Below are 13,411 nucleotides of genomic sequence, written 5' to 3' on the forward strand. Positions count from 1 at the left end.
GAGAGCAAGAGAGAGAGAGAGAGAGAGAGAGAGAGAGAGAGGAAAGAAAGCGAGAGAGGGAGGAAAGAAAGAAAGCGAGAGAGAGAGGAAAGAGAGCAAGCAAGTAAGAGAGAGAGAGAGAGAGAGAGAGAGAGAGAGAGAGAGAGAGAGAGAGAGAGAGAGAGAGAGAGAGAGAGAGAGAGAGAGAGAGAGAGAGAGAGAGAGAGAGAGAGAGAGAGAGAGAGAGAGAGAGAAACTTGTTACAGCCAGTTCTTCACAAGCGCACACACACACACACAGACAGCTTCTAGACATTACACTTGCTGTGCTGTTCTCTTATCTCCGCCACAATGTCTGTCTGGGCATGCCTGACTGCAAGGCGATGCTAACGTGTTAGCATTAGCAACACAGGGAGCTTGTCTGTGTCTGCTGAGGCACGCCTATCTACAATCAACAGGAGCTAGCTAGTGCAGAAGATGTGGGCATGACAGGTGGAGCGATGGAAGGATGAAGGGGTGAGCACTTAGCGCTATTTGAGGCCACAGGTTTGAGGTATGACTCAGTGGAAGGAAAAAGGGGTGGAGGGATAGAGATGGAGAAAAGTCTGGGCGAGAGACAGGAGCCCTGAGGACGCCCCAGCTTCCTGCTTTCCCATCATGCATTATTCAGGAAGTGTCGCGTCGTCACTAACAGAGTGCTCAAAGAGCAGAGACACGGGGAGGATGTGAGCGCTGTTTTTTTTAATGTTGTTAGACATGCTGAGATGAGATGAGACTGGATGAGAGATAGAGATGTGGTGTACAAAGTAAGCGCCAGTGATGTTAGTTAACCCCCTGCTGACGTAAGAAGACACCACCATCACTGAGATCTCACTGAGATTTCAGTTGCAGACAGCGGGGCGATAAGGGGAATATGCCATCAGTAAGTGAGGACAATGACATGAGAGGATACATCCATCCCAAAGGGAGGCACAACCGAGTCCCAAAATCAGTAACTGTGTGGGCCTCACTTGAACCGATGAGGATTCATGAGTCAGTCTCTTAGTATTAAGGCCATATACTGGATATGTGAGAGCTATACAAGAGTTATACCTTAATACAAATGCGGTAAGTTGCATCGGATAAGAGTGTCTACTACCAAACTAGCATGTTAATAGCATCAATATCAGACTGGCCCTGTGGATAGACTGTCTGTGAGCGATACACATGTTATTCCAGCAACCTGTTGTGTGTCTATCAGAAACGCCCACCTTGCTTTTCACAACACTAGCACTTGATCATATTCCATTGTGTCTTGTTGTCACAAAAAGGGAGAACTGGTCAAATAAAAAGTGTACATGTCACACAAACACACACACGTGCAGTGGCTTTATGACTGGTGTCGCTTACCTGGTTTGCCGTAGGGGAATGGGCAGTGAGATGCAGAGGAAGGGGTCAAAGGTGTTGCTCTGTTTAAGGCAATGTGGACATGTCAGGGAGGACCTACAGACAACAAAGAGAGAGGGAGAGACGGGTTGGGTTAAAGGGATAGTTCACCCCAATTACAAAATGACGTATTGGTTTCCTTACCCTGTAAGCAGTCTATGGACAAGGTAAGACAGCAATCCATGCTTTGGTTTTGTTTACCTGGCCACTGTTTCAAATGCTAACTTTTTAGCATTTGTGGCACAAATCCAAAGCAAGTCAATGCTAGCTATATTAGCATTTTTGCGCTTCATGTCCAAGTCATTTATTAGTCACTTGGGTTGAGTGGAGAGGTAAAGATTTTCGACCTCACCTGGCAGGGCTTCTATATGTGTAACGTCATGCATGTAGATGGACAGAACAGAGAAAGTGCATTTAGCTCCAAGAGAGACAACACTCCACCTGGAGCCTCACATCCCCAGTAAGAAACACACCGGAATAGACTGAAATATTCACAAGACAGGAGAGAAATAAAGTTGTTTTATTTGAATATTTCAGCAGGTGTTCAAAAACCGTGCTGGGAAGAGAGGAATGAGGGGAAGATAAAAAGAGAACAAAGAAAAAAGAGAGTAATCCAGCAGGAATACAGCATATGTAGGGAGGTTAACGGTTAACCATTAATCGCTTAATCCATTTTAAATCCATTTGACCGGTAATGCTAAATCGGTCTATAGGTTCATTTGCATAATTTTGTCGAATTAAATTGGCGCGTGTATTTTCGTTAGTCATCATGCTTTTTATTTATCACACGCACACAGCATACAGGCTAGCTTGAGGAGCGGAATAGCCTACCTACTGGAGTGAACCATGCTTTTGTAAACCCAGTCATAGCGCAACAAATAACAATTCTAAATGCAATCGCGTGTTAAACACTTTGGTGGCCACGATTAAAAAGGAGCTATTTTTATTTCTCAATCTCAACTTGTAAAGCGCGCCTCCCATTCGCCATTCGGATGCATAGGCTATAGCCTGCCTACCGTTGACTATCAGCACGTCACCCACCACTTTACAATGTGAACTTTACTTCAAATAATGAGGCATGTCTTACCTTGCTTCAAAGTAGCCCTGCAAAAATCCATCCATAGAAACGTGGAGACAATTATTTTATAAAGACTTCCTCATGCCATTAACCAGCATTTCTCTCCTGTTCTATTGGTTTTCATATCAACTTTATTTCGTTGTCCAGAAGCCAAAGGCCCAATCCTAGTCATATTAGCAACCCATCATAGTAATTGCTATTAGATTTCCCACTCTTTCTAAGTTTCTAATTGAGATTTCATCTCTGTCATGTATGGAACTGCTTGCATTAGGTGCGCAGTTTAGGACTGTGTTTTCCGCTAATTGCATTTGGGCAAATGTTTTAAAATGACGTTTTATTAGCTGCTTCATTACAGGAGTTGCATTTTCAATAATAGGCTATAGCCTTTTGAATGTAAGATGATAGGCTTGCTATTGTTGCATGTTTCCATTAAGCTCTTAATGAAAAATGTCCGGTCCTTGTATGCATGCATACTATCAGAGAGGAAGAGGCGAAGCGAGAGGTTTCACCGACGGCAAAATCTGTCCAAAATAAGTCCTATGGGCTTATTTTGGGCCTAAACTTGTCGCCTGCCTTCCCGTCTTTGGACGACTCCCATTGTTCTGGCGGAAACATAAACATATTGTCATTATATACAGATCTCTGACAGTATTTTCTGTCGGTCACTTCATTTTACTGTTTGTTGACCGGTTAATGAAGGTCAGTAAATCAGCAGCAAAATTGACCGAAAGCTGCATCCCTAAATAGATGTGGTTAATAGAAAAAGAGAATAATCCAGCAGGAATACAGTAGATGTGGTTAATAGAAAAAGAGAGTAATCCAGCAGGAATACAGTAGATGTGGTTAATAGAAAAAGAGAGTAATCTAGCAGGAATACAGTAGATGCGGTTAACAGAAAAAGAGCGTAATCCAGCAGGAATACAGAAGAGAGAGCACCAAGTCAATTGAGAAGCAAGGACATCCAGATTGACAGGGAAATGACATCATCACCCCAATGAAGTATGGGTACGCTGGTCAAAAGAGTCACTCTCCCGTCTCATCCTCCCGTGTCACGCAGGGCATCCACTACCACTGTCAACCAACACAAACATGACTCCAACATGAATACCTCCCTGGCCAGTGGCCCAGCCAGAGTACACCCTGAGGGATATACAGTGGGGAAAAAAAGTATTTAGTCAGCCACCAATTGTGCAAGTTCTCCCACTTAAAAAGATGAGAGAGGCCTGTTATTTTCATAATAGGTACACGTCAACTATGACAGACAAAATGAGAAAAAAAATCCAGAAAATCACATTGTAGGATTTTTAATGAATTTTTTGCAAATTATGGTGGAAAATAATATTTGGTCAATAACAAAAGTTTCTCAATACTTTGTTATATACCCTTTGTTGGCAATGACACAGGTCAAAAGTTTTCTGTAAGTCTTCACAAGGTTTTCACACACTGTTGCTGGTATTTTGGCCCATTCCTCCATGCAGATCTCCTCTAGAGCAGTGATGTTTTGGGGGCTGTCGCTGGGCAACACGGACTTTCAACTCCCCTCCAAAGATTTTCTATGGGGTTGAGATCTGGAGACTGGCTAAGCCACTCCAGGACCTTGAAATGCTTCTTACGAAGCCACTCCTTCGTTGCCCGGGCGGTGTGTTTGGGATCATTGTCATGCTGAAAGACCCAGCCACGTTTCATCTTCAATGCCCTTGCTGATGGAAGGAGGTTTTCACTCAAAATCTCACGATACATGGCCCCATTCATTCTTTCCTTTACACGGATCAGTCGTCCTGGTCCCTTTGCAGAAAAACAGCCCCAAAGCATGATGTTTCCACCCCCATGCTTCACAGTAGGTATGGTGTTCTTTGGATGCAACTCAGCATTCTTTGTCCTCCAAACACGACGAGTTGAGTTTTTACCAAAAAGTTCTATTTTGGTTTCATCTGACCATATGACATTCTCCCAATCCTCTTCTGGATCATCCAAATGCACTCTAGCAAACTTCAGACGGGCCTGGACGTGTCCTGGCTTAAGCAGGGGGACACGTCTGGCACTGCAGGATTTGAGTCCCTGGCGGCGTAGGCTTTGTTACTTTGGTCCCAGCTCTCTGCAGGTCATTCACTAGGTCCCCCCGTGTGGTTCTGGGATTTTTGCTCACCGTTCTTGTGATCATTTTGACCCCACAGGGTGAGATCTTGCATGGAGCCCCAGATCAAGGGAGATTATCAGTGGTCTTGTATGTCTTCCATTTCCTAATAATTGCTCCCACAGTTGATTTCTTCAAACCAAGCTGCTTACCTATTGCAGATTCAGTCTTCCCAGCCTGGTGCAGGTCTACAATTTTGTTTCTGGTGTCCTTTGACAGCTCTTTGGCCTTGGCCATAGTGGAGTTTGGAGTGTGACTGTTTGAGGTTGCGGACAGGTGTCTTTTATACTGATAACAAGTTCAAACAGGTGCCATTAATACAGGTAACGAGTGGAGGACAGAGGAGCCTCTTAAAGAAGAAGTTACATGTCTGTGAGAGCCATTAATCTTGCTTGTTTGTAGGTGACCAAATACTTATTTTCCACCATAATTTGCAAATAAATTCATTAAAAATCCTACAATGTGATTTTCTGGAGAAAAAAAATCTCATTTTGTCTGTCATAGTTGACGTGTACCTATGATGAAAATTACAGGCCTCTCTCATCTTTTTAAGTGGGAGAACTTGCAGAATTGGTGGCTGACTAAATACTTTTTCCCCCCACTGTAGTAGTGGTGTGGAACAGCAGAGCCACAGGGGGGGATCAGCCCTACAGGGGGATCAGCAGGGGATGAGCCTGGGGCTGGGAAAGCCAGCCAAGAGGACTGTGTCAGCAGCATCCCCATGGGGAGGCAGAGGAGAGACGGAGGAGAGGGAAAGATGGAGGCAGAGGAGAGAAGGAAAGGTGGTAGAGAGAAAGATGGAGGCAGAGGAGAGAAGGGAAGGTGGTAGAGAGAAAGATGGAGGCAGAGGAGAGAAGGAAAGGTGGTAGAGAGAAAGATGGAGGCAGAGGAGAGAAGGGAAGGTGGTAGAGAGAATGATGGAGGCAGAGGAGAGAAGGAAAGGTGGTAGAGAGAAAGATGGAGGCAGAGGAGAGAAGGAAAGGTGGTAGAGAGAAAGATGGAGGCAGAGGAGAGAAGGGAAGGTGGTAGAGAGAAAGATGGAGGCAGAGGAGAGAAGGAAAGGTGGTAGAGAGAAAGATGGAGGGGTGAAAGAATGAAGACGAGACAGACACAAAGCAGATTGGTTGGAGAGAGAGAGGCAGCCATTCAGGCTAGCTTCTGTGGAACATATTAGCTCCACTGTGCTGATACATTTGACTGCTCCGCTCTCTCTGCTTTCTCTTTTCAACCTGGTTGTTTTCAGCTGAATGAGTCCAGGTTATCAGGTGTTCTGCTGAGTCACTCCAGGACAGTGATGCAGTCAAGTATAGTCAGTACAGGTCTGTAGCTAGAGTTGTTACTCCAATCTAGACCAGGGCCTGTAACCACAAAGCGTATCAGAGTAAGAGCGCTGATCTAGGATCAGGTCCCCACCTGTCCTTATAATCTTATTCCTTTTGATCTAAAAGCCGAAACTAATCCTAGATCAGCACTCCTACTCTGAGAGGCTTTGTAGATATGTGCCCAGATATCATAGAAATAGCATTACTATTTTAATAGAATTACTTATTCTATTTCTATGGATCTAGTAATTATTTTCTATGGATCTAACACAGATTTCCCCATTCAAATCTCTAAGTCAGGCTGTAAATGACATTCTGAGAGTTGGTTAAAAGGATTCCTGTATTTACTCTGCATGGGAAAGTGCCAGTCACAGCATTAGTGGTGCTTCCACGTTCCAACACACACACACACACACACACACACACACACACACACACACACACACACACACACACACACACACACACACACACACACACACACACACACACACACTAGCATCACTTAGAACTCTATGTGTGGAAGCTGACAGCATTTCCAGATTGGTTCCTGGTTGGTTCATCTGTCTGTGAAGAGAGAGTGTGTCAGTGTGTGTGTCTGTGAGGAGAGAGTCTGTCAATGTGTGTGTGTGTCAAACCTATCCTCGCACCACCACCCACTCTGCATTTGTCTGACTCTCACAGCACCAATCTCCTGGCCTCTAGCCCACAGCAACGAGTTAGCAGTCCTACCAACCGACAGTCTACCAGAGACCCTTATTCATCATTTATACAGATGAGGTTTTGAACAGCCTCTGCACCACCTAAATAAATAGTACGTGACCAGCAATACTAAACACGTAGCCTCATATCACCTTTCTTGAACGCAGCATCTATATAGCTCAAGACGACTGAATTAAGACATAACACCATGACTAAACTTGCAGCCTCACCCTTTTGGAATGCAGCTCTCATATAATAGGCTTACATATAGCACATGCTATGCATCAACATACATTAGACAGAATTCAAACATCATAATACAGACATAGTGCTTTTAGAGAATGTTTGACCAGTAAATTGGTCGAAGAGCTTTCTTGAACGCAGCTCTCATAGCAAACAGCTCATACTGTGCATTACCCTAAACCTACATTAGACAGAATGAAGATACTGTATCAGACACATAACACAGACCTTTTAGTGAATACATTTGAACCCACTGTGAACCTCGTCTTCCATCAATCCCCTTTTCCTTTCAGTTTCACCAGCTACAAATCCCTCTCTGCTTGAATAATGTATTCCAATGGATTCACAGTCCATTTCATCAAAAAGTTGAGAGGAACAATGTGAGCTATAACTTTCACAGGGGTCGGAGTCATCCGGGTCTCAAAACCACTCAGTGCCCATGTGAAAAGCCCATTTGAGATTCAATATCACGCCACTGGTGATTTGCATTTTCCACAAATGTGGTGGTAGCGGTGGTAGAGAAACATTGGTAATCGAGGGGGTTGTGAATTATGACTGAACAGAAATGCAAGGACCCCAATCCCAGTCACTGATTGATACAGGCCGGCACAGAGGTCCTGATGCCATTTCAGCCCAGTGCCACTTCAGGACAAAGGCAAAGTATCCCCTCCCTTAGTCGTTCGACTAACCAATCAATCCACAGAGAAATGTCTACAGTATAGTATCTACTGCCCTGTAATTAGCAAAACGTCTAAAGTGGAACACATGGTAATGACAAGTCCTTCCAGACTTTTACTCTACAGGTCAGCAGACAGTTCCTCCTCTGCTCCCTCCTTTCCTCTGATCCCTCCTTTCCTCTGCTCCCTCCTTTCATCTCTTCCTCTGGTGAAATGGGGAGGGCAGCTGTAGCCAAAGTGAAATTCCCCTGTCAGTCAGTCTGTCTGGGTTGCTGGCGTCTGCGTTGGTTGGATGAGTGCACTGAGGCTGATCTGCTTCTCCATTAGAGACCTTTAAACAAAGGGCCCACGCCATGGGAAATTAACAGAGGGCTACGCCTCAAAGAAAAGAAACAAATGTTTTAGGCTGCCTCTCTCTGAGGGGTGTGACGAGCTGGAAGATGAGGTCCGGGAGTTAGTGCAACACGGGACAGGAGACAAGCTGATTGGTCTGTTGAATGCTTCCTGTGCTGGGACTTTGGGATTTTGTCTTCAACTTCAAGAGATTGTGTGTGACATTTGTGATATTGGAGGCAGCACTAAGCCAAAAAGGATGTCCATTTGTTTAAAAAGTTTGAGTTGAAACCCCCCCCCCCAAATAATTGTTGTGACCGTCATCACACAGTGTTGATGAAGTTTAAGGTTGACCATCCTCATCCTCCTGCGCCAGTATTTCCTCTGTTGATGATGAGTACCATCTCTGAGAGGGGCCTGTGCAGTTCCAGTGTGTGCATGTCAGAGAGTTCATAAGTATGCGTATGGTTACTGCCTCTATCCACTCAGAGAAGGGCATCTGCATCCGTATCCTGCTTGCATACTGAGAGGTGCGATGCGCTTTGGTCCCCATCTGCTGTGTGGAGATATGAGGCTAGACGAGGCTCTAAACGTCCCTCTCTCCCTGGTCTCGATCCAGGCCGCTGACAGCCGCCTCCTCCACGTCACCGGAGCATTGGGGACCCGAACACCAGTTGTGGAACTGATTCTCTAAACAAACAACTGCACCGGGCTATCATCTCTAGCAAGCTCCAACTGCAACCACTTACTCTGTAGGCTCCTACAGTACAGATCCAACTCTATAAAATATAAGGTACATTGTGAGTGGGCACGCAAACACACCTGAGAACTCTCTTAGCTTAAGTATGCGATTTCTCTTTTTATTACCTCAGTTGTTAGTGGGGTTTCAATGAGGAGGGAAGATGTCAAAATTAAAACTTATTGGCACTCCTCACAATTACTCTACAGTCCTCAACCACTAGAGTCAATCATATCATGAAAACAGCCTAAATAGTGTCAGAGAGTAATAAAGTGCTTCAGCTCTGACAGTAGTGGGTCAATACAATTGTACTGGTGTTTGTTTGGCAGAGAGGGGTGCTCAAGGTTAAGTAAACAGAGTAAACAGAACTACTGTATTAGTGGGGTAATTGGCAGACCTGTGTGTGTGCGAACAGTGTGTGTGTGTGTGTGTGTGTGTGTGTGTGTGTGTGTGTGTGTGTGTGTGTGTGTGTGTGAGAGAGTAAGTGTTCGTTGACGATAGTTAGAAGGTGTTGGGTCAGAGAGAGGAAGCGGGGCTTGGCAGAGTCTCTACACTCTGTACGTTAACAACAAACGCCAGTGGAGAGATCAAAGCAGCCCTCCACTTCATCAACTCTCTAACCCCCACTTCAAAGCATTCAGCCTGGGATGGGATCGGCTCAGAGACGCCCCAGGTATGGTCGGGGGGAGAGATGGCAGCCCAGGATGCCTCACCGATGGAGGGGGAGGAGAGGGAGTGTGAGTGGGTCATCATGGTAATAAAATCAAAAGGAGAGGTTGAATGAGGAGTGACTGTGTGACCTCTGGATAATCTGCTTTAAAAGGTTTGTCTACAGACATCTGCACCACCATCTTGGGCAGCTGTGCTGAACTGAAGACACAGGGGAGAGTACAAATAGAAAGACAATATCTATTTCCTCAGTCCTTTGGGTGCCTCCCAAATGGCATGCTATTACCTTTATAGTGCACAATGTTTAACCAGGGCCCATTGAAGTTGTGTAGTCTACTTGAAAGGAAAGAGAGTGCCATTTGGGATGCTGCCTTTGACACTAAGAAAACCAATGCTCCAAACTCAACATGACAGACTGAGGGTGTAGACGAAAACTCATTTGAGGCCACAAAGTGACTGTCACTCGTCTCTCCCGTCTCTGCAGCCTAAACCACCAGACAGCCTTCGCTCTAATCGCAAACATTTATTCAGATCAGAATGCCCCCGAGGAGTCTCACAGATATAAAAAGACTGGCAGACAGAGAGAGAGAGAGACAGAGAGAGAGAGAGAGAGGAGTGAGACAGTGAGAATGGGTGATTGATTCAGAGAAAGATTGAAAGAAAGATAGTGAGACTGACAGAGAGAGAGAGAGAGAGAGAGGGAGAGAGGAACCATCTAAGAGTGATTATTATTTTGTTTTGCAATTAGAGACGAGTGCCATGGCAACCGCAACTATAGAAGGACAATAACATAAGGAGGAAGTGTGGAGGACGAGTCACAGAACCCAAACTCATCAGAGCCAATGGGTGTTTCTCGATATGCATACTACCATGCTCCACACTCTCATGCTCTGACAACGTTCTCTTGAGTCCGTTCTTGTGAGGACGAGAGTATGGAGAATGCATAAAACATTATATTTGAGAAGCACTCACACTTCCCCTCACACTGCACCTCACCATTCACTGAACCTTCTTCCAGCTAGGACAATGTCAACAATAGACTGGTATAAAAGGCACAAATGACCTAAAACTAATATTATGCAAAGTAGATGTCAATTCTTCGTGGGTGGCTAGCTAACAATTCTTCATGGCTATCTGGCTAGCTAGCTAACAGTAATAGCTAGCCAGTTATCCCTATTGAATTATTATGGGCTTCCGATCTATGGTACGTAGGCAGGTAAACACGCCAACATTTACACAGCATGTATTTATTTACATATCAAGATAAAATATTGTAGTCAGGCAACATATTATATGTGAATAAGCAACATTTCATTCCGAAGTCGGAGTGTATTTTCTCTCGCTTCAGCTCAAATAACGGCCACCATTGATTTCAAGAACTGTTGAGTCATTTTTTACATGGTTGCGTCATATTTCTTTGCATACTTTCTGTTGAAGCTTGCATCGATGCATGCTTCAAAATATGTACAAACGGAGTACACACTCGAGAAGTGCCCTCCGTGCTCCATTCCTCCGTGCTCCATTGATTTTGACTCATACTCCGACCCTCCCATGCTCCAATTTGCGTGCTCAGAGCACGGTAGTATGCATTTTGAGAAACACCCATTGTCTGAGTCACACTACTACACTACCTGTCTTGTGACTTCAGAAGTCTGGAAGGTGGAACACAGCCAATACTGCAACGTTGAGTTAGAATGTTGGAACGGAGCCCAATGTAACACAACAGTTTGAATGCAGTGGATAGGATACATTACTTGTGTTGATCTGTATTCATACTCAAATGCACTTGCATGAACAGTTGCTAAGTACAGTTGTAGGCAGGCACAGTGCAGGAGCTTTACAGACAAAAGGAACTTTACAGACGGCCCCATGTAATGCAAGGCCAGGCAGGGGTGCGGAACAGCCAGGCAGGCTCTACCTGCAAGGTCATCTGTAACAAGCCCTCCAGCCATCTGCCCTCTCCATCTGTACCTCCCCCAACACCCTCCCAGCTCCCTCCAGCCAAACCAGACAGCCGTTAGCCTGCTGCCTGGGTCTGTGTCCTGAACTCCGGAATCGCAATTACAGTGTAACCCTGCTACTCTCTGACACTTCAAGCTGTTGAGGTGGAGCCAGGCAGAAAATGACAAGGTGCGTTTCGGGAGAAACAACAGAGTTTGGAGTAGTTCTGTAATCACTTTACAGTAGACTGCATAATAATGTGACAAAAACATGTACTCAATACTGAGACATATACTTAGGGAGCAGACCATCAAAGTACTAATTACTGGTGCTTTAAGTGTTGTTTTGTAACCCCTGACTAAACACACACTACATTATTTTTTAGCTGTCCCCATAGGAGAACCCTTCGAATAACCCTTTTTGGTTCCAGGTAGAACCTTTTTGAGTTCCATGTAGAACCATTTCCAGAGTGTGTTCTACATGGAACTCAAAAGAGTTCTACATGGAATCAAAAAGATTTTGCCTGGAACAAAAAACGGTTCTCCTACGGGGACAGCCGAAGAACCCTTTTGGAGTGGTACTACTATTCGAGCCAGTTTGCTAGAGCAGGAAAATAATCTTGCAACAAAGGGAAATGTGAATTATTATGTGGATTATAATTAATTAACATTTTTGTAGGGGTGGATACATTTTTCATTAGGGCAAACCAAGTCTGACATTTCTAAATTGAAATTACAAACTCCAGAAGCCTTTTAAAAACTAAAATACACTAGAAGTTTGCATTTCCTGCTTTGCAGGAAAATTCTCAGCAACAAAAGAGTGATAAAATTAAGATCCTACATCTGTATATCCATCCACCTGAGGGGGAAGGATGGTGAGTCCAGACACTTCACAGCTGTCAGCCAAAACTGTTCGTCTAGGTAGTGCACTATGAAGGGAATAGGGTGCCATTTGAGACAGAGCCAAAATTGTTGATGAGAGGAGCTATCGCATTAGCATTCTTTACTAAGCTGTTTAGGGATGCATTTGGCGTGTCTTGAAGGTTACGTCTCAGATTTCCCCTAGTGTCGCTACTCTTATCTGCTAATGAATTAACGGCTAATCTGATAATAGCACGTAAACACAACCATGTGCTGTTGTGGCAAACACATCATAGCCAAGTGCCAAGGGGGTTGGATGTTAAAGAAGACACTTTGAATAACAGCAGGGATCATCATCACATTCAAGGGAACACCCGGAATTCCGATATTCTGCCTCAAAATTCCGATATTAAATTTTAGATACACATTTTTCAATCAGGGAGAATGGATTCGGAGAGCAATTTCCAATTAGCAGCCTGGAGGAAACAGCGGGAGAGATCAGTCTCTGCAGGGATACAGTGGGTTTGTATAAGTGTATAATCCATAATCCTGTGATGAGGGAGTGGGAATCATAATCCCGTGATTGAATGGGTGGTTAACCCCGCGTCATCATCAATACAGTCTAACTGTCTGGGGTTAACCCTATACTGATTGACTCACGCTAATCTGCCAGCATGGTGTTAAGTCCAATACTAAGCCCGATACAACTGGAGTCCTTCTTTGTTATAGAGAGGAGCGCTGCCTGTGGCTGCAATCGACCCCCAGCAGATTCTGTACATTTAATGTCTAATCTCATTCTCTCTACAATATGGATATGTCAAAGTCTAATCATCCGTTAAACTGCTCAGTCAATCCAGGTGGTATACAGATCAGTGGTTGGTATCATAAATCAACAAGTGGAACGTTTCAACAGATTGATCTAAGAAGAGAGATGGATGGGGAGGAAAGGAGATGAAGAACATCATGACAAGGCTAGCAGAGGGTCATCACATTTCTATTAGACTGGCTACGCAGGGAGCCTGCTGCTGCTGCTTGTGTGTGTGTGTGTGTGTGTGTGTGTGTGTGTGTGTGTGTGTGTGTGTGTGTGTGTGTGTGTACTGCAGACCAGGAGGAAAAGAGCTAAACAAGATTCAGACAGAGATTAATCCCAGAAAGTGTTCACAGCTCAATGTGACCTACTTTAGCAGGCTAGCGGTTCTTATCCACAGGAGGGAAAGTGAATGCTCACATGTTCTGAATACCTATACTATATCTAACGGCATGCTATAGATTCTGGGGAGAGAAAACAATGCACACAGACATTACAGAAG

General features: G+C 44.6%; 1 protein-coding gene across 1 annotated transcript in view; it reads right to left on the bottom strand.

Moving 5' to 3' along the window:
• Positions 1-13,411, bottom strand: part of usp43a (ubiquitin specific peptidase 43a) — a 115,421-nt gene that overhangs the window by 45,124 nt on the left and 56,886 nt on the right. Inside the window, exon 4 of the mRNA XM_045209259.1 lies at positions 1,368-1,460. Within this exon, the coding sequence (XP_045065194.1) occupies positions 1,368-1,460 (93 nt within the window). The remainder of the gene's footprint in view (positions 1-1,367; positions 1,461-13,411) is intronic.

This window comes from Coregonus clupeaformis, chromosome 29 (assembly GCF_020615455.1).
Source record: "Coregonus clupeaformis isolate EN_2021a chromosome 29, ASM2061545v1, whole genome shotgun sequence".
In the NCBI taxonomy this organism is placed as follows: domain Eukaryota; kingdom Metazoa; phylum Chordata; class Actinopteri; order Salmoniformes; family Salmonidae; genus Coregonus; species Coregonus clupeaformis.